Source organism: Nematolebias whitei, chromosome 10, assembly GCF_014905685.2.
Source record: "Nematolebias whitei isolate Nwh7 chromosome 10, NemWhi1, whole genome shotgun sequence".
Taxonomy (NCBI): Eukaryota; Metazoa; Chordata; class Actinopteri; order Cyprinodontiformes; family Rivulidae; genus Nematolebias; species Nematolebias whitei.
In genome coordinates, this window is record NC_056507.1 from 9822408 (window position 1) to 9847987 (window position 25580).

The 25580-nt window shown below is 44.6% G+C and overlaps 1 protein-coding gene across 1 annotated transcript in view; it reads left to right on the plus strand.

The window, feature by feature from the left end:
• LOC119415956 (receptor-type tyrosine-protein phosphatase beta) overlaps positions 1-24851 on the plus strand; it is a 26474-nt gene extending 1623 nt beyond the window's left edge. The window contains exons 3-33 of the mRNA XM_037683126.1: positions 32-507; positions 1899-2178; positions 3641-3934; positions 4042-4305; positions 4389-4652; positions 5520-5789; positions 6117-6383; positions 6510-6776; positions 9520-9783; positions 10513-10776; positions 10857-11120; positions 11306-11563; positions 11843-12112; positions 12232-12495; positions 12583-12849; positions 12964-13254; positions 14198-14476; positions 14566-14715; positions 16634-16907; positions 17152-17264; positions 18459-18564; positions 18946-19026; positions 19167-19184; positions 19267-19348; positions 19458-19548; positions 19647-19723; positions 21072-21206; positions 21293-21415; positions 21518-21681; positions 22419-22554; positions 24437-24851. Of these exons, the coding sequence (XP_037539054.1) occupies positions 32-507; positions 1899-2178; positions 3641-3934; positions 4042-4305; positions 4389-4652; positions 5520-5789; positions 6117-6383; positions 6510-6776; positions 9520-9783; positions 10513-10776; positions 10857-11120; positions 11306-11563; positions 11843-12112; positions 12232-12495; positions 12583-12849; positions 12964-13254; positions 14198-14476; positions 14566-14715; positions 16634-16907; positions 17152-17264; positions 18459-18564; positions 18946-19026; positions 19167-19184; positions 19267-19348; positions 19458-19548; positions 19647-19723; positions 21072-21206; positions 21293-21415; positions 21518-21681; positions 22419-22554; positions 24437-24532 (6449 nt within the window). The 3' untranslated portion in view covers positions 24533-24851. The remainder of the gene's footprint in view (positions 1-31; positions 508-1898; positions 2179-3640; positions 3935-4041; positions 4306-4388; positions 4653-5519; positions 5790-6116; positions 6384-6509; positions 6777-9519; positions 9784-10512; positions 10777-10856; positions 11121-11305; positions 11564-11842; positions 12113-12231; positions 12496-12582; positions 12850-12963; positions 13255-14197; positions 14477-14565; positions 14716-16633; positions 16908-17151; positions 17265-18458; positions 18565-18945; positions 19027-19166; positions 19185-19266; positions 19349-19457; positions 19549-19646; positions 19724-21071; positions 21207-21292; positions 21416-21517; positions 21682-22418; positions 22555-24436) is intronic.
• The last annotated feature ends 729 nt before the right edge of the window (positions 24852-25580 follow it).

The following is a 25580-nucleotide window of genomic DNA, read 5'->3' on the forward strand; positions in this document are numbered from 1 at the left end:
ACTGACCAATCAGGTGTCTCATTTGGTCCAGTTGTGGTCACCACCAACCAATCAGATGTCTCATCTGCTGCAACTGGCTTCACCACTGACCAATCAGGTGTCTTATCTGGTCTAGTTGGGTTCACCATCAACCAATCAGATGTCTCATCTGGTCCAGTTGGATTCACCAATGACCAATCAGGTGTCTCATCAAGTCCAACTAGCTTCACCATCGACCAATCAGGTGTCTCATCTCCAGTTGGGTTCACCACTGACCAATCAGGTGTCTCATCTGGTCCAGTTGGGTTCACCACTGACCAATCAGGTGTCTCATCTGGTTCAGTTGAGTTCACCACCAAACAATCAGATAAGTCAGACAGAACAACAGGAAGAGACCCACAGGTCATGGATGAAGAAGTATCAGTGCAGTCAAAAGTATTCAACACATTGTCTTACCTGACTGGAAACCAGCCAGAGTCCACTGGAACCAATACCATGAGGCTGGTTTCCTCAAGGGGGTACATGCAGGTAAGCACAGGTGAAACAAAGAACTTTAGAGTTCCATCTGAGTTCTGGCCTTTGGTGAAATCTTCAGCTACTGATGGATTATCTGTTTCTGAGACAACTGCATCAACGTTACGTCAAGTTGTTAGCGGGGAGAGTTATACTTTAGCTCCACCCACTGAAGATGGCACACCTGAGGTGTCATACCTGACATCTGCTGTGACAAATCCACCATCCAACCCTCACTCTACTGCTACCCAAAATTCACCTTCAGCTGTGAGCTCCATCCATCATTACAACACCTCTGTGGTAATGATTAAAGGAGCCGACACACCACAGCCATCATCTAAAACCACAGCTGTACCTGTAACACTTGTATCTATCACACCTGAAACCACATCTGCCCAAACTCGTGAATCTTCACCCGACACCAAACCTGAAACTACACGTATACCTGCCGCACCTGGCACTTCATCTAAAACCACACCTAGATCTACTACACCAAAAACTTCACCTAAAACCACACTTAGAGCTATTACACCAAAAACTTCACCTAAAAACACACATGAACCTGCTGCACCTGGATCTACCACACCTAAAACGTCACCTGAAAACACATCTGTACTTCCCACACCTGGATCTACCACGCCTAAAACTTCACCTGAAAACACATCTGTACTTCCCACACCTGGATCTACCACGCCTAAAACTTCACCTGAAAACACATCTGTACTTCCCACACCTGGATCTACCACACCTAAAACTTCACCTGAAAACACATCTGTACTTCCCACACCTGGATCTACCACACCTAAAACATCACCTGAAAACACATCTGTACTTGCCACACCTGAAATCTCACATGAAGCCACACTTGAACCTGCCACCCATGAATCAACATCTAAAACTTTACCTACAGAACCTGAAACCACAACTGAAGCCACGCTTGGGCCTACAACACTTCAAGCTTCACCTGAAACTACACCTGTACCTGCTGTACCTAATACCACACCTGTCCCCACTACACTGCAGTCTTTGCCTGAAACCACACCTGGACCTGCCACACCCAAAACAACCACTGTAGTTGTCAAATCTGAATCCACGACTGAAGCGAAACCTGTCAGTACACCTGCAACAGCCACGCCAAAAACAACCTTGTGGACTAGCATCAGGACCACATCAACTCTTGCTGGTACCAGAACATTAACCAGGACTCCTTTACCTACAGTCTCGATCAGCACAGTGAGTGTCCTGCTGTCTGTTCTTTATTTGGACTTTTACAGTAAGAAGTTTTAAAAACAGCATCAAAGTGTTTTAAAACATTTGAAGAACTTGACAGAACCAGGTCAAATGATCCTTGTTGGACTCTAGACCTTCTTTGAAACTTGTCTGATTTGACCCATTTGCTCTTGCAGGTCCAGACTTCTTTGGGGCCCAGGTGCTCGGTGGAGCTGACTGAGGTCAGGTCCAGTTCAGACTCAGCTGTGGTTCAGCTCACCTCCACCTGTCCGTTACCCGACCTCACCATAACCGCAGGTGCAGGTTTTGGGCTAAAAACAGGCCACTGCGAGCCAAACGGAGACACTGGATCTGTCTTCATCTGCCACGTGACACAGCTGGACCCAGGAACCTTGTACCGGCTGGTGGTGATCTCCAAGATGGATGGAAGGAGGAGCGGTGCCTGGGTGCGCACAGGTAAGAACTGACCTGAAGGGTTAGTGAAGCTCCTCCCACCTTCTGCAGTGATCCCTGCAGAAAGTGGGAGGAGCTTCTACTTCAGATTGTTCCACATTAACGGTCATTAAGATCAGTTTAATCAGGACAGTTCAGGTTCAGATGAAATGATTGTTGTGACGATGTGGTAAAAATATTTATTTTAAATGAAATTTTTATTTTATTTATGTTTAGATCAATTTTTCTTATCTAACATCTTCAAACACAAACAGAAAAATTACATTACAAAAAACATTTTTCTAGATTATCAAAGTTCATGCTCAATAATCCAGGTAGAAAAATCCAACTAAGTTAAGTCAGGTCCTCTGGACGGTTGCACCCACTATGTGAAGGTGTTATTTATAAGACTGAGTTTGTTGTAGCTCCTCGACTGATGAAGTCTTTTGGATGAAAGACAAAACATTTCAACAAGAAGAAACCGTCCGGAGGACCTGATTTTGTTGAATTTTTAGATTTTTTTAGTTTTTCTTTGTTCTTTCTGTGTCATTGTCTCCTTCTGTCTCTGTCTCTCTAGCCTTGTCTCGCTGTTGCTGTCTTACTGTCCCTGTCTCACTGTCCCTGTCTCACTGTCCCACCATTTCTTTTGAATTTCTGTCTGTTCTTTGGGACTCAGTTTGTCTGATTTGATTTTTAGTTGGACATTTTGTCTTCAGGGTAGTAGACCTGGGGACAGGAGACTTAAAAGTTTGCCTGTTTGTCTCATTTTTTTCTGCTTTTGTTTCATTAAAGTCTCACGATTTCTCACTTATTGTCTCTGTTTCTCCATCCAAGTCTCACTGCCCCACTATTCCTTGGATTTCTGTCCGGTCTTTCGGCGTTTGTCTGTTTACAGTTTGTCTTTCAGCTGATGGACATTTTGTCTTTGGTGTGTTAACGACCTGCAGACAGGAGGCAGACAAGTCTGTTCGAGGACAGAGTTCGAGTCTGTAGTGTTTTCATGTTGAGGGGTCGTTGTCCACATCCTGTCCCACCCGCTCTCTTTTTCTGTTTCCTGTTTGACTCTCGCTGCTGTCGTGAAACATTTTATTGTCAGAAGCTCAAACAATCGGATCGCCCTCCCCGTCCACCACCACCACTGCAGAACCGAAGTGTCCTCAAGTGTCTAAATCTGTCTCAGTCTAAACCCGTCAACATCCACATAAACCTTCAAACGTCCCGAACCATCTAAACGCAAAAAAACAACACCTGTTCCATCTTCCGTAACGTGTCCATATCGGTTTTAACTTGTCCAAAATCATCTGCAGCCTGTCCCAACCAATACAGAGTCTGTCCAAACATGTCCCAAACAGTTTCAATCTGTCCAAACTCCTCTAAACATGTCCCAGTCTGTCCAAACACTTCCTTACTAATGTGTCCTAACTTGTCCATACCTAATTAATCAGAACCTTTTGTCCTATCTGACCATCATCTTCTTTTGCCTCAGACCCAGTTGGTCCAGCTCACCTCAAGGTCCAGTTAGACCAGGAGAGCCCAGCTGCAGTTCCAGGTAAATCTGGTCTGCGGATATTCTGGTCTCGTTCTGCTGGACATGTGGACTGGTATCATGTCATTCTCGAGGACACCTGCTCCGGTTCTGTCCACAGTACCAGAATCATGGGTTCTGCTGCCCCCCAGTCTGGTTTCAGCTTGCTGGTCCCAGGAACTCTGTACAACATCAGCGTGGTGGCTTCTTCTGGTAATAAGAGTGCGGCACCAGTGCATGCTGTCGTGGCGACAGGTGAGATCCAGAACTTCTTCAGGTGTGAAGTTCCTGATCCAGCTCCACCCTGCTGTAAGATGTTCTCATCAGGTTCCTCAGTGGTGTCCTTTCTGTCCCTCCTGCAGCTCCCTCTGCCGTGGACAGCCTGCAGGTAGTGTCCTCGTCCTCAGACAGCCTCAGCATGTTCTGGCGGGTCGGCCCTGGAAGGACGGAGAGTCTCAGGGTTTTGCTGATAAACCAGAATGGAGTTCTGCTGAGGAACATCACTGTGACAAACACCACCACCTTCATTGAGATGGACGACCTGATGCCAGGGACTTTGTATGTCATCACCATGGTAACAGAGGCTGTTGGACTGCAGAGCTCCACCTCCACACAAGCCTTCACAGGTAGGTTCACCTACAGATGCTGCAACAACAGTTTCCTATTAACTGACAGAAGTTTGTACAAGACGCCCTCTCCTCCTCCTCAGCCCCAGCTGCCGTCTCAGATCTGATCCTCAAAAATGATGGAAGTTCAGAGAGACTTTGGGCCTCCTGGACCCCACCTGAAGGACTTGTGGAGGCTTATCTGGTGACCCTGTGGGCACCTGGATCAACCCCACAACAACGCATCCTGCCTCCCAATGTCACCGAGGTGGTGTTTGAAGGGCTGACCCCTGGATGTCTCTATCAGCTGTCCGTCAACTCATCAGCTGGAGGTCAAAGTTCAGAGAGCAGAACCACAGGGAGGACAGGTGAGTTCAGTCAATCAGTCATGTGACCCAGGTGCGACATAAACATAAAATGAAGATGATCAAAAGCATTTCTGTCAAAAACGAGTTGCTCACATGAGCAGAACCAATCAGAACAACTTGGTTGGAGCCCTGTCTCAACAATGATAAATAAAATAAACTTTATTTTGAAATTTATTTCTGGGCTTTAACTGGGGATTTGTCTTTTCACCCACTTTCAAATTAAAAGTAGTCTCTTCATGTAGGTGCTGTCCATCCCTGATCCTTGGTTCTGTTGAGAAGCTTTAACCATTAATTGATTCTGTTCAGTAACACATGGTCCTGCTCAGAAAACCATATCCTCTATCCTGTTCACTAACTCTAATCCATGGTTCTGTTCAACAAAAAAGGTTAAATCAAGTCATCTGGACCAGTTTGATAACTCTAACTTTCAGTCCTGTTCAATGACCCCTGTTCTGTAATCCGAACCCTTAACGTTACTTCAATTCAAGGAGCAGTGAGTTGGAAGAGGGCCACCTAGTGGTTAATCTGCAGGCTGCAGCCAACTTTTTTTTTAAATTAGGAAACGGTAATGAACGAACTAAATATGAGAAAAACACAAAAATCTTGTTCTAGACATAAATGCTGTTATGCCATTTCTGAACTACTGTAGAACCCAGTTCAGTCTGACAATAAAGGTTTGTCCAAAATATAGCTGCGTCCAAATAAAGACAAAGTTGTACCATAACATTTAAGACTCAAAAATACTGAATACCTGTTGATGTTTTTATGGTTCGTGTTCTTCATGTTGAGCTGCAAACAAGAATTAAAACCATTATTTGTAACAATCTGAGCCTTACTTTTGTTATGGACCACTTCCTGGTGTTTCAGGTCCTGACCAGGTGTTGGCCCTCTCCATGTCCATGGGTGGTGGCACGCTACGACTCACCTGGTCGCCCCCCAGAGGTGTCTGGGACAATTACAGCGTCCTGCTGACCAATGGTTCGATCATTCTGCTGAACCGAACACTCGATAAACTGAGCAGGCAGCTCGTCCTGTCCTTCAGTAGCCTTGGCCTGGTCCCGGGATGCCGTTACGCCGCATATCTGACCGTGCACAGTGGCGTTCTGAGGAGCACGGCTCACTGCAGCAGCTGGCTCGGTCGGTTTGCATTCATTTACAGTTTTTGTTGATTTTAAAACAACTGATTAGTGCAAATTATACAACCAAAACTATTCAGTTCTGTTTGGTTTGATTGTCTCTTGGTGACAGCGGGAAGAGAAAAACTTATTTTAACAGGAATAAATCTTGACATTATTTCCAGGAGTCTCAGACTGGAGGGGGAAAACAAAAAAAACAAAAAAAAAAAACAGTTTATGTTTATTTGTTGCTGTTGTCAGAAACATGTCAGGACTTTTAAATCCTGGCTGCAGGACAACGACAGCTTCCTGTCAGACTCTTAAAACAAAATGTTTTCCACCTTTGCAGCGCCTCGTTCGGTGAATCAGCTGCTCCTCCGTCAGGTGGACGAGACTTCTCTCAGCGTCCAGTGGAGTAAACCTTTTGGACAGTGGGACAACTTCACGGTAGTCCTCACAGACAAAACCCCAGACACACCTGAGACTCAGAGGATCCTGAACTGGGAGGCCAGAGACTGTACCTTCAAAGGCCTCACCTCAGGGCGCTTCTACACTGTTACCGTGACGACCAACAGTGGGAATCTGAGCAGCTCCGCCTCTCTGAAAGCATGGACCAGTATGTCTGATTGACCATGAAATAATATTCACTGGTTCATGACTGAATGATTGATTGATTGATTAAGATGGAACAGTTCATCAATGATCTGTAACATCTTTGTCTCCATCTGTCCATCCTCTTCAGCACCAGCTCCAGTCGGCCGCCTGCAGGTTTCCAATTTCGGCAGCATCGATAGCCTGCAGACAGAGTGGGAACCATCTCCTGGAGATCTGGACTCGTACCAGGTCCTGCTGGTCCATGACAGCAGCGTCATCAAGAACGAGAGCGTGCAGGCGAACATCAGCAGCCTCAGCTTCCAGGCCCTGAGGCCAGGAGCTCTGTACAAGGTGGTGGTCACCACCATCAGAGCTGGACTCACCTCCAGACAGGCGGTGGCCGAAGGACGCACAGGTGAGGTCAACTGACCTGAACCATTCACCTGCAAACTGTTTACCTCACATACTTTTTGAGACTTAAGTCTAACAAAAAATAAATAAATAAAAAAATCAGGAAACATCTACAGAGATCAGCAGATAGAAGAAAAAAACCCTCCGATTATCACAGTGTTATTGCTGAGTCAGCATTTTTATATTTTTGCTACATTTAGCTTTTAGCTGTTATTTTACAACTTTTAGCTTGTATTTTGTCACTTTAATCTAGACTTTTGCTATTTTTAGTTATCATTTTGCTACTTTTAGCTACTAATCTACCATTTTTAGTTACAGCTACTTTGATATTTTAGCTACTATTTTTTCACAAACTAGTTTTTAACACTTTTAGCTAGCTCTAAAAAAGTCAGGTCCTCTGGATGGATTTTTCTTGTTGAAACGTTTTGTCTTTTATCCGAAAGACTTCTTCAGTCTGAGGAGCTGCAACAAACTCAGTCTTATAAATAGCACCTTCTCAGAGTGGATCAACCAGATTGCTGCTGACAACCAAAACTAGCTGTTCACATGCAAAAGGAGGACCATTGGCCTCATGACTGATCGTTAGTGCCCTGATGGCTGTTTGCTATTCACAGGGGGCTGAGTGATACTAGCAATAACAGCATTATAAGAGGGGGACAGTTGAACCCGGAGGCCTCCACCCCTGTTTAATGATGGACGATTTCTTTTCACAAAGATGGCCTCCTTTACTCCTCTCTCAAACCAACATTCCTCTCTATCAAGGATATGAACATCTTCATCCCTGAAAGGGTGACCGCTGGCCTGGAGATGAGTGTAGACTGCAGAGTCCTGGCCTGATGATGTTGATCTTCTGTGCTGGGCCATCCTTTTGGCCAGTGGCTGTTTAGTTTCCCCGATGTAAGACTGATCACAGCCCTCCTGACACTGAACAGCATACACAACATTACTCTGTTTGTGCCGGGGGACTGGATCTTTGGGATGAACCAGTCTTTGCCGTAATGTATTTTGGGGTTTAAAAGCCACTGGGACGTCATGTTTAGAAAATAAACGTCTCAGTTTCTCTGATACTCCCTCAACATACGGAATGACCACTGGTCTGGGTCTGGGTTCCTACTTTTCACCTGATGGCTGACTGGAGTCCTGTTTGGGTTTCTTCTCTGCTTTCAGGAAGGCCCAGTTAGGATATCCACATTGCTCTAGAGCCTGTCTTGTGTGGGATTTCTCCTTCTGCCTGGCTCCTGAGTTAGTGGGGACGCTGTCTGCTCTGTGGTACAGAGTCCTGATGACTCCTAACTTGTGCTCCAAAGGGTGATGGGAGTCAAACTGCAAATACTGGTCTGTGTGGGTGGGTTTGCGGTACTCCTAAGGTTGCAAATGTCCTCTATCAGAGACTGAGACCTCACAGTCCAAGAAAGCCAACCTGACATTTTACATCTTCTCGTGTGAACTTGATGTATTTATCCACAGAGTTGATGTGGTCAGTGAAATATTGGACTTCCTGAGATTTAATTTTAACCCAGGTGTTGTCAACATACCTGAACCAATGACTTGGTGGTGTCCCTGAAAAGGACGTCAAGGCTCTCTTTTCTACCTCCTCCATGTACAGGTCGGCAACAATAGGAGAAACTGGAGACCCCATAGCACACCCATGTTTCTGCCTATAATATTGCTCCCCATGTGTGAAGTAGGTTGACTGCAGGCACAGTTTCAAGAGTTGACACAGTTTCTCTGTGGTCCTGCTGCTCAGAGTGGTGTCTGATTTTAAACTGACCATCTCTAATGCCTCATCAACTGGAAGTAAAGAGTGATGCGACATCAAAAAAGACCATTGTTTCATCAGTCTCCATGATGACATCCCTCACCTTATCCACAAAGTCCATGGTGTTCTGTATGTGGTGTTCTGATGCCAACTCAGGAAGCAGGTATGGGTTTTGGACCTGCCCATCTGCAGTCCTGTCCCCAATAGAGAAACTAAAAAAAAAATGACAAGGACAACCTATATAGATTGACACTGAGACAAACTAACACTTGAAACTTGTCATGTCTTAATGTCCTCATGTTCAGGACATCCTTAACGAGGAAAATACATCTGAAATAAAATTGAACAAATTAATCATCAAATCAAAATCAGAAAGACAAGAAAAGATTTGAACAAATCTGAATTACTTCACTCCGACTACCCTGAAATAAAAATCCAAACATTTTCAGATTGCAGATCTTGACCTGTTAGGGTCCAACTGCAGATCTTGACCTGTTAGGGTTTGTGTTCGGCTGAAAGCCGGATATTGTTGAAAAGCTGGAATTTGGGAGGAATTTTCAGGAAGTGTTGACAATGACAGCTCCACAAAAGGACGTGCAGGTCTGTGGGTCTGAGACTTCCTGTTAGGACGAGCTTCAGTCTTTGCTGCTGCCAGGAAAATGCCTTCTCTCAAAATAATCATTTGGTGTGAAGATGACGTGACACCAGCATATAGAAACACTTCAGCTGTTGTCTGATGGAACTCTTCAGGTGTTGTCTGAAAAAACCCTTCAGCTGTGTGTGTGTGTTTTCTGATGAAATGCTTCAGCTTATGTCTGATGGAACCCTTCAGCTGTTGTCTGATGAAAGTCTTCAGCTGTTGTCTGATGAACCCCTTCAGCTGTACAGACTCAAACTGAATTGAAACAAACACGTGGACAAAGGAAGGTGCGTTTGTCTGTGGCTCTAGCTGTTACCTGCATGTCTGACTCCACCCGTCTCCCTCCAGTGCCAGCGGCAGTCACCGATGTTCGGGTCAGTAACAACGGTCGAACAGACTTCCTCACCGTGTCCTGGAACCAGGCTGCAGGTGAGGTGGACAGTTACCTGGTGACCCTGAGAGACTGCGACAGGACGCTTCACACCGTGGTCGTGTCCAAGTCCAACCCCGGCTGTGTCTTCAACTCTCTGGTGTCCGGACGCCTCTACAACATCTCCATCAGCACCTGCAGCGGGCGGTACCAGAACCACACTTTCATCCAGGAAAGAACACGTGAGCGCCGCCTCTCTGTGTGTCTTTTTGTGTTGGTTTCTGTTTTCTTTATCATATTTTTGTTTGTGCTTATGTCTCTCTTTTTGGGATTTATTTGGCGGTATATTACGAAGCAGGTTCAACAGAGCTGGGCTTTCTTTCCATAGCCTCGAAGGAGAAGGGAAAGCTGTGTTCCACTTCTGAAGCTGTGCATGCTGGTTGTTCTGTCTAATTGGAATGCAGCCCTTGCCAATGAACCCATGCCTTCTCTTTATCGTTTGAGTCAAAATGTTTGCACATTCAAACACTGTCCCAACATGTTCACTAAAACTGGTTGGAAAGTATTATGTGCGACTGGAACTTTTGTGCATGAGGCAGCCATATTGGTTTTAACAAAAACGGCTGGTCAGGTCTCTTTTCGTTGGATCAAATTTTTTATTTCCCCGACAGTCTGACGGTATTTAACACGTAAGACACTGAACAGATGACATCTAAATATTGCTGTGGTCTCATTGTTTTTTCAGTCAGGGATTAACAAAGAGTGACTAAATGAGTAAAGTTTCCTACAGACGACCTGCTCTAAAGCATGTGATCACTTCAGCCTCTGTTACCATGGTGATACCAAACCTTTGGTAATTCATATCACAGTGTCTATTTGGAAGACTTTTATTGTTGTACTCACTTCATGAGACTATCACAGAAGTCTTAGGTGGAAGCACATTAACAGTTCTATTTATTTAAACCCATCAGAACCGTCAAAGGTGCAGAACCCCACAGCGATCCACGGTGCTCGGGACGACTACCTGAAGATTTACTGGCGTCACGCTGCTGGAGACTTTGACCTGTACCAGGTGTTCATCAAACACAACAACACGTTCCTGCAGAATAAGACGGTGCAGAAGACTCGGAGTGAGTGTGTGTTCACGGGTCTGGTACCAGGCAGGCTCTACACCGTGCAGGTAAACACCTGGAGTGGACTGTATGAAGCCAGCACTTCCACCCATGGCAGAACCTGTGAGTAACCACAGTCAGACTCACTGCGATCCAACATGTGGGATACCTTGAATTAACCATAGCTCCTCTTCCCCCTTCAGTCCCTGCAGCAGTCCGGTCCCTGGTTCTGGCAGGACAGGGGACAGAGGAACTGCGGGTGACATGGTTATCTGCTCCGGGAGACGTGGATCACTACGAGGTTCAACTGCTGTTCAGCGACATGAAGGTGTTTCCTCCCATCACTCTGGGCAGCGGGGTGGGAGAGTGCGTCCTGTCGTCGCTCACACCTGGACGGCTTTACAAGATCCTGGTGTCCACCTACAGCGGTCCGAATCAGAAGGCCCAGCACATCGAGGGCCGCACAGGTCAGACCTGCAGCCACAGTCAGATGGTGCTTTAGAGACGCTGTCTGAGAAAAAAAAAACCTATGATTTCAAACCGTTTTCATGTTCACAGACTTTCTTTTTCTTGTAGTTTCATGGTCGTGTTTGTCTGTCAGTTTGGGTTTCGGTTAGAATCACTTCTGAAACACGTTTCTTCTCCTCATCAGTTCCCAGTAAAGTGAAGAACATCCATGTCAGCGGTGACAGCAGCAGCCTAAAGGTGAGCTGGTCTCCTGGACGAGGTGACGTGGATGGCTTCTCCGTGTTCCTGTACAGAGGGAACCAAGAGCTGGCTGCCCGAAATACCCTGAAGCACCAGAATGAGGTGACGTTTGACTGGCTGCAGCCGGGTCAAATGTACACTGTAATGGTCCGGTCCACGAGTGGAGAGCTGCAGAACAACAACACCGCTGCAGGGCGCACAGGTCAGACCTTCACCTTAACTAGACAGGGTGCTCTACCCTTATGTTTTTGTTTGGACATGATGCATTTTGTTTAAATTACTCCCAATTTCCAGGAAATTTATTTAAATTCCTATAATTCCATATGGAAGGTTTCCTATTTTGAATATTTCCATGATCCCCTTCCAGTGGAAAATTTATGGAAAGTTTTGTTAATTTACCATAATATTTTTCACCTCTTTGTAGCCCTAACCACTTCACAGAGTCTTTGATGAGCTGTAACTCCAACTTTCTGCTCTCTAGTCCCATTAGCAGTCACGGGTCTGCAGGTGGATCCGGTCCTCAGCACCTGCAGCCTCCAGGTGAGCTGGCAGGAAGCGCTGGGCATGGCAGATGGATATATCCTGCAGGTTCTGGATGACCGAGGAAGCCTGGTCACTAATGCCTCGCAGCCCTTCGGACTCACCAGCTATAGGTTTGATGGCCTTACACCGGGGAAGAAGTACCGAATCCTGGTCCAGACCACCAGTGGGGGGGTGCTAAGCCTGGGTGTCAGCACCAAGGCACGCACACGTAAGACTTTTTGTTTCTACTCAAACTAAATGTCTGAATCCATTAGTTTTACAAACCTCTACAAAACCAAACCTCTTGTGTTTCTCTAACAGTCAAAACTTGTCCATTTTCTCCATCAGGCCCCGCCTCTGTCACCAACCTGTCTATCAGAACCAGTACCACCAGCAGCCTGTCCTTCTACTGGTCTCCACCTGAGGGAGACTTCCAGTTTTATGAAGTCTTTCTGCATAAAAGCGATGAGTCGCTGCAGGAGAGCCGGCGGGTCCAGCCCAGCGTTCAGCTGTGCTCCTTCCAGGGTCTCAGGCCTGGAGCCCCTTACAAGATGGTGATCCTGATCCACAGTGGAGACCAGACCAACCAGACCTTCATGTGGGCCAGGACAGGTGAGAGCAGCCACATGTTGTAACCCAGCAGTGGAGGGGGCAGGTTTTTGAACTGCAGGTTACATCTGTGAACATTTTGCCCTTCAGTCCCAGCAGCAGTGGCATCTCTGAAGGCTCGGAGTGGAAACCAGTCCGATGTTCTGTGGGTGAACTGGGATCGGGGTGACGGTGATGTGAGCGGATACCTGCTGTCTCTCTACAACCCTGATGGTTCCAGGCAGGCCAAGCATCAACTGGGCTCAGAAGCCACAGAGTTTGTCTTCTCAGGCCTCGTACCTGGCCGACAGTACCAAGCTGAGGTGCTGAGTCTGAGCGGAGAGCTACACAACCAAGCCAGCACCATGGGCCGTACTGGTGAGATGCATCATGTCTCTGACATAACTGTTAACTGATGTGGTTAAAACTCACATTCTTCTTCAGTAAAAACAAAACCTAAAAAACAAGGGCTGCCATTTTCTCCCACCACAGCTCCAAAACCTCCTACTTCTTTTCTGTTTGGTGGGGTCACCAACACCTCTCTGGAGATCACCTGGAGCGGTCCTGTAGATTCGGACTATGACGACTTTGACCTGAAGTGGACTCCCCAGGACCGGCTCTCAGTCTTCAATCCATACCGCAGTCGAACGTTCGGCAGCCGCATCCTGAAAGGGATGTTCCCCGGACGACTGTACACCTTCAGCCTCCGCACTGTCAGTGGAGCCATGCAGCCCGGGGCCATGCCTACCTACAGCACACCGATTCAGAACAGCATCAGAACCAGTATGTGGCAGAGCCTCACTCAGATTCAAAGAAGATTCAAGATTATTTTTTTTTTGTATACAACTAAAATTCAGAATCTATGTTGCAACGAGACTTCAGTCAGAAATTTCAGTGTGAACATTTAAACTAGTTTAAAGGACAAAGCCTCATAGAACTGGTCCAAAAGTCCAGAATCAAGTCAGGTGTGTTTGAGTGTTTGCTCCAAGAACTGTCCTGAAGTCCAGTCAGAGTGAGTTAGATGTTTAAGGGTATTGGTCTTAGTAGAACTGATCTATAAATCCAGAATCAGAGTGAGTCAAGTGTGTTAGAATGTTGGTCTCAAAAGAACCCTTTCTGGACGTCCAGAATAAAACTGTTTGTTGTATTGAAGTACTGGTCTCTATAGCTCATATGTGTCAAACGCAAGGCCCGGGGGCCAAATGTGGCCCTCGTTGACATCTTATCTGGCTATTTTAAATGTAAAATACTTTTATCACTTTAATATTTTCAGTAATCTTTGATTATGATGTCAAAAGTGCAACAGAGAACGTCAAATGAGACCAATCAAACTCTTGTTGAGGAACCTGCAACCAAGAAAAGATGTTGGGTTTCTAAATTGAGTTAATGTAGATTCTGAAACCAGCACTTAGTTTGAAAAAGGTTTTAATTTTGGCCCTCTGTTGTAAGTGGGTTTGACACCCCTGCTATAGAAATTCCAGAATTCTAAAGTCCGCCTGATTGAGGTGTTTTTGCCAGTAGAACCAGTCCAGAAATACAGAGAAGCTGCCAGTTAGGTGTGTCAGGGTGTTGGAAGTGTTAGAAGAACCTATGTTCTCTGAAGGTATGAGTTGTCCTGCTTGGACAGACTTGGACCAAACCAGAGTCTTGGAACTGGTTCAGGCAGTCACACCTTAAAAACTCAAACAAAGTCTGTTTTTATGACGAATGCCTGGTCTCTCTGCAGAACCGGTGCGAGTCCGCAGCCTCCACTGTCATCCTCAGAGCTCCACTTCCATCTCCTGCTCCTGGGGGGCTCCAGAGGCTGACTTTGATTCCTACTCAATTGAGTGCCTCCACCAGGAGTCCCACACTCTGGTGTATTCACGCCGCACCGGGCGAGACTCCACCAGCTACATCATCACCCAGCTGGAGCCCCACAAACTTTACGCCATCTCCGTGAAGGTGATGTCTGACGGGACGACCAGCGAGGCGGCAGAGGACAGGGTGGTCACCATGATCGACTGTACGAGAGGGTGGGGGTTAACATCTGGTGTGCTGTGGTGGAAGGTGGAGGCAGTTCTAAGAGGTCTATTTCTGTTGTTGTCCTCACAGGTCCACCTAGGCCCCCTGTCAGCACCCGGGTTAGTGAAAAGTCTGCTGTGGTCACCAAATCCTCCATCATATTCCAATTTAACTGCAGCTGGTTCAGCGACGTCAACGGAGCCGTCAGCTTCTTCACTGTGGTTGTGACCGAGTCTGAAGGTGAGCTGAACAAAATGGCCTCAAACCCGTCAGGGACACCTCAGCTTTATAGGAAACCTTTGTGAATCCAAAGAAGTCCTGCAGAATCCTGCCTCTCTTTACAGGATTGCAAAGACAAGATAAAAATAAAACGCCAGAGGAAGAAACGTCCTGATGCATGCTCAATAATCCAGATAAATCTAACAAGGTCAAGTCATGTCTTCTGGACAGATTCTTCTTTATTGAAACATTTCATCTTTTATCCAAAAGACTTCTTCAGTTTGAGGAGCTGCAACAAACTCAGTCTTATAAACACCACCTTCTCATAGTGGATCAAACAGTTTGCTGGTGACAGTCAGAACTAGCTGTTCACATGTAAAAGGAGGACCAGCAGCCTAACAATTGGTCATTAGTGCCCTGATGGCCACTTACTATTCACAGAGGGCTGAGGGATACTAGCAATACCAGCATTGTAAGAGGGGGACAGTTGAACACGGAAACCCCACCCCTCTTTAACGATGGACAAGTTCTCTTCACAAAGATGGCCTCCTTAGTTATTAAAGTTAAAACAAGCAGAGCAGAAGCTGAAATAAGCCACAACTAAAAGCTAAAATATGCAAAACAGCACAGAAGAATAAAAATACTAAAATAGTAGGTAAATTCAAAATGTAGCAAAACTGTATCAAAAAGCTACAGTTAGCTAAATGTAGCTAAAAGCTCAATGTAAAAAAATTAAAGCTTAAATTGATAAAATTGTACCTAAAAAATAAAGTTGGCAAAACGGTGGCAAAAATCAGAAACGAGAAAAACAAAATAACCTACAAAATAAACAGTAGCTAAAAACTAAAATACAAAACTTAAGTAAAAGCTCAAACTAGCAAAACAATAACTAAAAGCTACATTATGCAAAACAGTAGTGAGAAATAAAATAAGCTAAATAGTAGCTAAATACTAAATGTAGCAAAATTGTATCAAAAAACTCCAGTTAGCAAAACAGTAGCTAAAAGCTAAATGTAAAAAAGATTAAAGTTGGAAAAAGGCCAAACTGTATCTGAAAAATAAAATGTACAAAACTGTAGCTAAACAGTTGCTAAAAGCTACAATATGAATATGACAGTAGATAAAACTTATAGTTCAAGTAGTAGCTAAAGACTAAAATAAACCCAAAATTAAGCTAAAACTAGCAAAACAATATATGAAAGCTAAATTATGCAAAAGACTGAAGCAGTAGCTACAAGCTAAATGTAAAAAATAAAATCTGAAATAGGCCCAAACCGTAGCTTAAAAATGAAATGATAGCTAAAAACTGATATTAGCAAAACATCAGCTTAAAGCTATATGAAACAGTAGCTACATCTTACAATTCAAACAGTAGTTAAAAGCCAAAATAAAATTAAAACCCTAGTATAAAAGCTAAAGCTAAATAAAATAGGTACAACAATTGCTAGGAGAGAAAATGAGCAGAATGATATCTTGAAGCTAATTGTTGCAAATCCATATAACAAAAAGCAAAAGTTTGCAGAGCAGGAGTTAAAACCATAATTAAAAGCTATAATTAAAACAAAGTTTTCATTTTTCATTTTGTTTTGTTCTCGTGAGTTTATTCTCGCTAGATGTCTTCAGTTGCCAAAATGCTTAAAAAAAAATTCACCTCACGAGGGACCGGACATCCCGAGTGTGCTCTTTGTCCCGATCCAGTCTCAGGACGTCAGTGTTTGGGTCTATCGACCACTTCCCATTACAATCACAACAACATGATGTATAATAACAGGCCAAGCTGGAGCACGCTAAGTCTATGTAATCTATTTCCTGTCATGTGATACTCTGAGGTCCAATGAGTTGACACGTTGCAGAAACTTGATAAATCATTAAAGACACGTAAAAAGTCTGGACAAGCTTCTCTAACATGAAAACCTGGAACCTCCTGACCTGTCTGCAGGTTTTGATGACGTGCAGCCGGACCAGCAGCACCCCCTGCCCTCCTACCTGGACTACAGATCCAACAGCTCCATCAAGTCCTATCAGACCAGCTACATTGTGAGCCGCTGCTCCGAAGGTCCTGACAGCAGCACCTACATCTATAACATCAGCCTGGGGACAGGGATGGACCTGTTAGGTGGTCCCTGTGACCACAGAGACCTGAATCATCCAGAGTCTAGCAGGGACCTGAACAACTTCTGTGATGGACCACTTAAACCCAAGACTTCTTACAGGTACTGAGCACATCCTCTGGTTGACCCACAGGTATGAAGATGAAATCAAACATCTACAGAATACCTTTCTGTCTCTAAGTTTGTCCCTGTCTGGTGTCCACTGCCCAATTCAGACCTAACTTACCTGTGTAGGTTGTTAAGAACTGGATCTACTGAGTTCAACGGTTTTTGATAAACATTCCTGCAGATGGCTTAACAGACGGTACAAGAAGAAGAAATGTTTTTGTTGTTGTTTGTCTCTCAGGATCAGCATCAGAGCGTTCACTCAGCTGTTCGACAGAGAATCACCCGAGTCAAGATCCTGGTCTCCGTTATTCACTGACACCTTCCTGTCTCCACCAGTCACCACAGAGACCGGTGAGGTCCAGTCCATGAGATACTTGGAGAACTAAACAGTTTAAATGTTTTAAATATTTGGTACTCGCGTTCCAGTTTATAATAACTGAAACACCTTTTCAACGTGCGTCTCAATCAGAAATGCTACGACTTTTTCTACCAGAACATTGTACGTCATGAGCACAATTCAATAAAAAATGTCCCCATGTGAGTTTGACAAAACAGTTTTGGAGCTTTGCTGCTCAGACTTCACAACAGAAACATCTTTTAAATTTTAAATACGTCACAGAAAGTTGGACTTTGGTTTTTACGCAATCCCAGTTCAGGTTTAATGAATTTTGGAGATTTTACCACAAACTGTTCAAGTTTGTGATGATGTCACTTTAACTCAGGGGTTTCTTTTACTTTTGATTTACAAAATAAGAGTTACAGAGACTTGTAACCTCGACTATATTGCTGTAGTTTATACCTTTTATACATGCTTTCATGCATTTATTATTTTTTCATCTGTTTTTGTAGCATTAAGACTAAAAATTATAAGCAATTATTTTTAAATTTTATTTTATTTTTTGTAAATCTGAAGACCCTAGAAATTGTTTCATGAAACAAAGTGTGGTCACGACTTCAACCTCTGGGCTCTACTGCTCAAATTTTAAACAGTTGAGTAGAGTGGGTCAGTTCCTGATCCTGGTTTAATGATTCGAGTCCTCACACTGAACCAAGGCCCACTAATACAAGGTCTAAATTAAACTGAATCCTTCATGTCATCTGGCAAACTACAGATAAAAACCAGTGGGTTAGAAATTACACTGAAAAAAATACTTGTTATGTGAATGACCCAAGTGAACCTGGTCAATTTAGCGAGGGACTCAGATTAATCTGAGTTCTTACAGTGGACATAATTTACCAGATCCAGGGTTGAATCAGAGGCTTTTAGTCCAAAAAAGGAAGACATATTGACCTGGAACGTCAAAATAAACATTGCAGATACTCTTCAAAATAAGAGTCTGGCTCCATGACACTTCAGGTTATTGCGAAGTCAAAGTTAATTTAATTGTGACTTGGTGCTATATAAAAAAACGGAATAGATTTGAATTGTGTGATAAAAAGACAATACCTCCTGAGCTCTGGTAGAAAACGAAATCTGAGTGAGGAAGACAGGTGAGACAAAACAGGTGGAGGATGAAGATAATGACCTCGAGTTTCTTTTTTCAGAACCGCTGAGTGGCGTCATCGAAGGCATCAGTGCCGGACTCTTCCTCATCACCGTGATGGTGGCGGTCACGGCTCTGCTGCTCTGCAGACATCGGGCTCACAAACAGTGAGTACCTGCAGACACACCTGAGCATTGTGGGAAGTACGCATGACAGGTGTGTTACACCTGACAGGTGTGTTACGCCTGTGTGTGGGATGTGCTACACCTATGTGGGGTGTGTTACACCTGCGTGTGGGATGTGTTACACCTGTGTGTGGGGTGTGTTACACCTGTGTGTGGGATGTGCTACACCTATGTGGGGTGTGTTACACCTGTGTGTGGGGTGTGTTACACCTGTGTGTGGGGTGTGTTACACCTGCGTGTGGAGTGTGTTACACCTGTGTGTGGGGTGTGTTACACCTGCGTGTGGGATGTGTTACACCTGCGTGTGGGATGTGTTACACCTGTGTGTGGGGTGTGTTACACCTTTGTCATGGTCTCCATCAGGGTGGAGGATGCATCTGCTGCAGTCAGGTGGAGTGTGAGGAGGGAGAGATCAGCTGCAGGAGTCCAGCTGGGCATCAGAGGGTACGAAATGATCTACAATCACTTTTATTGATTATTAATTATTATTTTAATACATGTTTGTGAGCATAGACGAGCTGATGGAGCATTTTCTCTGAACCAGTTTAGCTCATCTGTTGTTTCTTCTTTTTTGTTTTTACCAGCAATAGAAAGATCTCCAGGTGAGACATCCAGATTTAAATGTTCTGGTTATGACCTTTGAGTTTTGTTTTTGGTGTTAAACCTTTTGCTTCTTGTTTTCAGTCCCATCAAGGTCATAAACTTTGAGTTTCACTACAACAAACTGCTGGCCGACTCCAACTACCTGCTGTCAGAGGAGTATGAGGTCAGTTAATGTCAGCTAGATAGTTCAACTTTAACCGTTTGTTGTCTGTTTGATGAAACTGCTGTATATTTCAGTTGTTGAGTTTTGTTTGTTTTTCTCTTCCTGACAGGATTTGAAGGATGTTGGTCGAAATCAGCCTCTGGACTCGGCTCTGCTGCCAGAGAACCGTGGGAAGAACCGATACAACAACATCCTGCCTTGTGAGTGACGTCCCCACGTGACTCACCTGTCTGAATGATGTCCCCACCTGACTCACCTGTCCTCTGTGTGTTTGTCTCACTGGTCTTTCTGTCTTCAGACGACTCAACGAGGGTGAAGCTGTCCTACATAGATGATGATCCCTGTTCAGACTACATTAATGCTAGCTACATCCCAGTAAGACCAAACCCATCCATCTGTTCGTTCGTCCGTCCATCCGTTCCTCTATCCTTCCATTCATCCATCCATACATCCATCCGAACATCCATCCATCTGTCCATCCAAACATCTGTTCTTCCATCCATCCGTCCATCACATCTGTCCATCCAATCATCCATCATTCATCCATCCATCCTTCCATCCATCCATTCTTCCATCCATCCATCCATCCATCCATCCATCCATCCATCCATCCATCCGTCCTTCCATCCATCTGTACATCCATCCATCTGTTCATCCAAACATCTGTTCATCCAAACATCTGTTCTTCCATCCATCTGTCCGTACATCCATCCATCCATCCATCTGTCCGTACATCCATCCATCCATCCATCTGTCCATCCATTTGTTCATCCATCCGTCCATCCAAACATCTGTTCTTCCATCCTTCCATCCATCCATCTGTTCTTCCATCTGTCCATCTTAGATATTTAATCTTTTGATTGGACTTTACTTCGGAGTGATTTTGGACTGTGATTTGATTTGGACTGTATGTTGACCTGGTTCTGGACTGGTTTGGCTTGGGTTTTTCCTTTGTTTTAAACTGGTTCTGCACTATGATTTGATTCAGTTTGGGGCAGATGTTCTGGACTTACTGTGGAGTGTTTGAGCTAAGTTCATTATTGGTTTAAATGTGATTTGGTTGGACTTGTATTGTATGTTGACTTTTTCTGGGCTGGCAGTGGAGTCAGAATCAACTTGGATTTGTCCTGGGTTTTGTTTTGGATCATTTTGGACTGGGATTTGGTCAGACTTGGGTTTCTGTTGATCTGGTTCTGGACTGACTGTGAAATTAAAATGTGCTGGTGTGTAGATTCGGTTTAGTTTTGGCTTTGAACTGTGATTGCGTGGATTTGGTTCATATGCTTAGTTCTGTTGTAATTGGGGTTGAAATGGACCGGGTTGTTGTGGGTTTAGTTTGGATCGTGTTTTGTCTTTGTGGTCCTGGTCTGACCATAAACTTAAGGGGGACCTGATTTTCTACTGGTTCTGGACAGGTTTGGACTGTGATTATTCTGCTGCAGAATAAAACACAATATTGGATAGTTTCAGACAATCAACAAGTGGGCCAGAACATGAATCTAGATTCAGCTGGACTTAATTGTTTAGCAGTTCTTCAGACTGGCAGTTATATTCCTTCAGTTTTCATCTGAAGTGTTTTAGTCGTTCATGTGGGGTTCTTTTGGACCTGCAGCCTGTTTTAAACCTGTAAATGCAGATCCCATTGATCTGGTCTTCATCCAGTTGTTTTAACTGAACCTGTTCTGTTTTTATTGGTCCGGTTGATTCTGTTCTGTGTTTTCAGGGGAATAACTTCCGTCGAGAGTACATCGCCACTCAGGGCCCTCTGCCGGGAACAAAGGATGATTTCTGGAAGATGGTTTGGGAGCAGAACGTCCACAACGTGGTGATGGTCACTCAGTGTGTGGAGAAAGGCCGGGTGAGACAGGACATGTCAAACCAAAGAGTTTCTGGAACCATAACCTTGTCAGTGGAATCCTGATGTTCCTGTCCCCTTCCATACAGGTGAAGTGTGACCACTACTGGCCCTTTGACCATGATCCTCTCTACTACGGAGACCTGATAGTCCAGATGCTGTCAGAGTCGGTTCTGCCAGAGTGGACGATCCGCGAGTTCAGAATCTGCAGCGTACGTTTCCTGATTATTGAACTGGCTGAAAGACTCGTCCAATAAAAGTGTCGAAAACAGATTCAGCTGGTCCTGGATCAGATTTTATGTCTCTGTGTTCAGGAGGAGCACCTGAGCTTCAGCCGCCTCGTTCGGCAGTTTCACTACACGGTCTGGCCTGATCACGGAGTCCCAGAGAACACCCGGTCCCTCATCCAGTTCGTCCGAACCGTCCGAGACTATATCAACAGGACCCCTGGTTCTGGTCCCACCGTGGTCCACTGCAGGTACAAAACAGTCGGAGGTTAAAGGGCAGCTACGCTTTATTAATCTGCTGACCAATCAGAGTTGTAGAGCAAACAAAAGGCACTTTTAAAAAACGGTTCTACAAAATGGCTGCAAAGACCATTCGTCTTTAATCTGCATCTGACTTGTTGTAAATCGCTAACGGAGGCGGCCACACCCTGCAGAGATGTGAGCTTCTAGGTATGAATCGCAGAACCAAAAGTGGCACGAATAACTACACATTAAATGACTGATAAACGTCTCCTTCATACCATTTTCAAAATATGATACATTATTTCAGTTAAGCCATTCTCTTTGTGGTTGTTGTGTGCTCCCATTGACTTTCTAATGAATTTGTTTATTGTTGTTTAGGCCTTTAAATCTTGGTGGTCGTACCGACTCCTTATTACATCACATTTGAGCTTCAAAGCCAGCTTATCATTTCACTAGGGGTGTAACGGTACGTGTATTCATCATGAAACGGGTGCTTTGAATATATTTATTAAATCTCCCTGGTACAGTTTGTCACTTTTCCACACTAGAACTCAGCCCACTGAGAAGCTACGCTTGAAAGACCTGTGAAGGTGTTCGATAATCATTTCATGTCTGACTGTAGAACCAGTCTGATGCATGCTCTAATCAATCTGTAGTGACTTTCTTACAGCAGCTGATCCCAAACAGGCCGCTCTGGTTTTGTTCAGTAAAACGTCTTCTGACTAGAGTCTGGTGTGTGTTTCAGTGCTGGCGTGGGCCGCACCGGAACCTTCATCATCCTGGATCGAGTTCTTCAGCAGCTCGACACCAGAGACACGTTGGATATCTACGGTGCCGTTTTTGACCTGCGGCTCCATCGATCGCACATGGTGCAGACTGAGGTAGGACTGATGCATCATGGAAGTGTGTGTCATCGTACAGCACCAGTGTCATCTTCAAGTCTTAGTTGGCTGATTCTTTTTAGGCCTAGATGAGTCATAAGAACAAAAAGTGATGTCAGACTGCAGAACTCTTTCACATTTCTTTAAACATTTAATCCAGTTTATAGAAGAGAAACTAATCGCAAAGTATGGCATTAAACTTAAAAGTTTATCCTGAAGTATGCCAAACTGTGTACTTTGAAAGCATTTACTGGAGTAGTTTTCCCAGATATACTGACGTATCATTCTGAAATACAGGTCTGCTCTGAATGTAAACAAAGTGCTCGGTTGAAACAAACCACTTGGAAGATTGGGTCACATGACTGACCTACATTAGGTTGGCTCTAGTCTGTGTAGGTAAACAAGTATGAACATTGGTTTAATGTTTGACCTATTTTTGGTCACTTCAGTGTTTTCATAAAGAAATGCATGTGGTAGTTGGCATCAGGTCAAAAATTTTAATTTAAGAAAACATCAACCATGAATATACTTCGATAAAGTTTAGTGCACTTCTTGGTTTGTATTGTTGTGATGCTTTTGTTTCTGTTTCTGTAGGGGAAACAGCAATCTCTAGCTCTCTTTCAAGCTCATGTTCTAAAATCATGCAGGGGCGCACCAAGGAGGGGGCAAGGAGAGGGGGTGGACAATGGCCACCCCTAGCTAAGGTGAAGAAGGATTTTGGGGTTCATTGCTACCTGCCATTCAGTCCTGGTACAAACGGTGCAAGATTTTCCCATTACTGGCAGCAAGTCTGAACCCTTCAGGGTGGGAATTGGACTCACGTTGTCACAATGCAGTTCTTAACTTTTATAGACAGAGTTTCTTGGTGTCGCCAGCTGGTGCAAGGGGTCCAGTTCAGTGCCCTCAAGATTTCTTCTCTGCTGTTTGCAGATGACATGGTCCTGTTGGAGTCACTGTGTTGTGATCTCACGTTCTCACATTCGGCTGAAGCAGCTGGGATGAGGACCGGTGCCTCCATATCTGAGGTCATGGTCCTCAGTAGGGAAAGGGTGGACTGTCCTCTCCAGGTTGAGGGTGAGGTTCATGTATCTCAGGGTTTTGTTCATGAGTGAAGGAAGAACAAAATGTGAGATTGACAGATTGATCGGTGCATCTACCAAAGAAGTGTACTCTCTGCGCCGGTCCGTTGTGGTGGAGGGCTCTGAGCTGCAAGGCGAATCTCTCTGTTTATCGGTCGGTCTACATTCCTATGCTCATGTATGGCCACAAACTCTGGGTAGTGACTGAAATAATGAGATTATAGTTCCAGGTGGTCTAAATGGGTTTTCTCGGCAGGGTGGCAGACTCTCCCTTAGAGAGGAGAAGTGAGAAGTTCAGTTATCCAGAGACTTGGAGTAGATCCTGCTCCTCCACATCCAGAGGAGCTAGTTGAGTCGGTTAAGACATCTGGTAAGGACCCTGGACACGTCCCTAGAGAGGTGTTCTGGACAGGTCCAACTGGGAAAAGACCCGGGGAAGACCCAGGACACCATGGAGAGATTCAGACTTTTCAGCTGGTCTGGGAGTCCTTCCAGAAGAGCTGGAAGAGGTGCCTGCAGAGAGAGATGTGTGGACCTCCAAGCTGCTACCCCCAAGACCCAATGGATGGATGGATGGATGGAGTCTCTCTCGATCTGCAGGACTTCAGCAGCTTTCTTAGCTCTGGCTGTTTCTGATTTGATGGAGTTTGTTCAGAGTACAGGAGGTCCTTCTGTGTTGTTGTCTTATGGTTGTAGTTTGAACCTGTTGGTACATCAGTCTGTAGGATGGAGATGTAATTCAGTATCTCAGTCCAAAATGTCCTCAGCTGGCCACAAACGGTGTGTCCCTCCTCTCCCACCAGGGTCAGTACCTGTACCTGCATCAGTGTGTTTGGGACGTCCTGAGAGCCCGGAAGCTGCGCAGTGAGCAGGAGAACCACCCGGTCCTGAGGACGTGAAGTCCTGGCAGGAGGTGAGTCACCCTACGGATCTTCAGTGACCATCAGCAGATCTGCCGATCACAACTATTGATCGTTTCCCACAAAAGGACTGCGGAGCGATGACAGAAACGCAACACTTTATTTTTTTATCAGTGTTAATATTTTAATCTGCAGATTTATTATAATTTATGTAGCTTGTGATTTGTGTGTCTGTTGTACACAGTGTTTCTGCTGTTTCACGAGACTGAACTGTTTGATCGGCCCCGATCAATAATCAATACAATAACATCAGATTATTGTCGTACATGTGAGGAGGAGCAGCAGCTCCTGGATGTTACCTGTTGTTCTACCTGTACCTGTCTGTGAACATTAAACACACCACACGTGTGCAACACACCTGATCTCTGTGATTATTGATCCAGATCTGCAGCAACACAAGCACACAAACTACAAAACACTGTAACTACACTGCAGCGCACAGTGACAGACATATGGAGCTGTGTGCAGCAATCAGCTCTGACACCACAGTAACACAAACTACTACAGCAACACAAACTACTACAGCAACACAAACTACTACAGCAACACAAACTACTAGAGCAGCACAAACTACTACAGCAACACAAACTACTACAGCAACACAAACTATGACAACAACACAAACTACTGCAATAAAACAAATGACTACAGCAACACAAACTACAACAACACAAACTACAACATAAACTATAACAGCAACATAAACTATGACAACATAAACTACTACAGCAACACAAACTACTGCAATAAAACAAAATACTACAGCAACACAAACTGACAATATAACTACTACTACACTAACACAAACTATGACAGCAACACAAACTACTACAGCTACACAAGCTAGGACAGCTATACAAAGCACAACAGTAACAGAAAGTACTACAGCAACACAAACTATAATAAAAACATAAACTACTACGTAACACAAACAGTGACAAGATAAACTACAGTAACACGGTAACACAAAGTACAAGTACCCCAAAAAAATCTACTTAAGTACAGTCAAGTGAGTATTTATAATTAG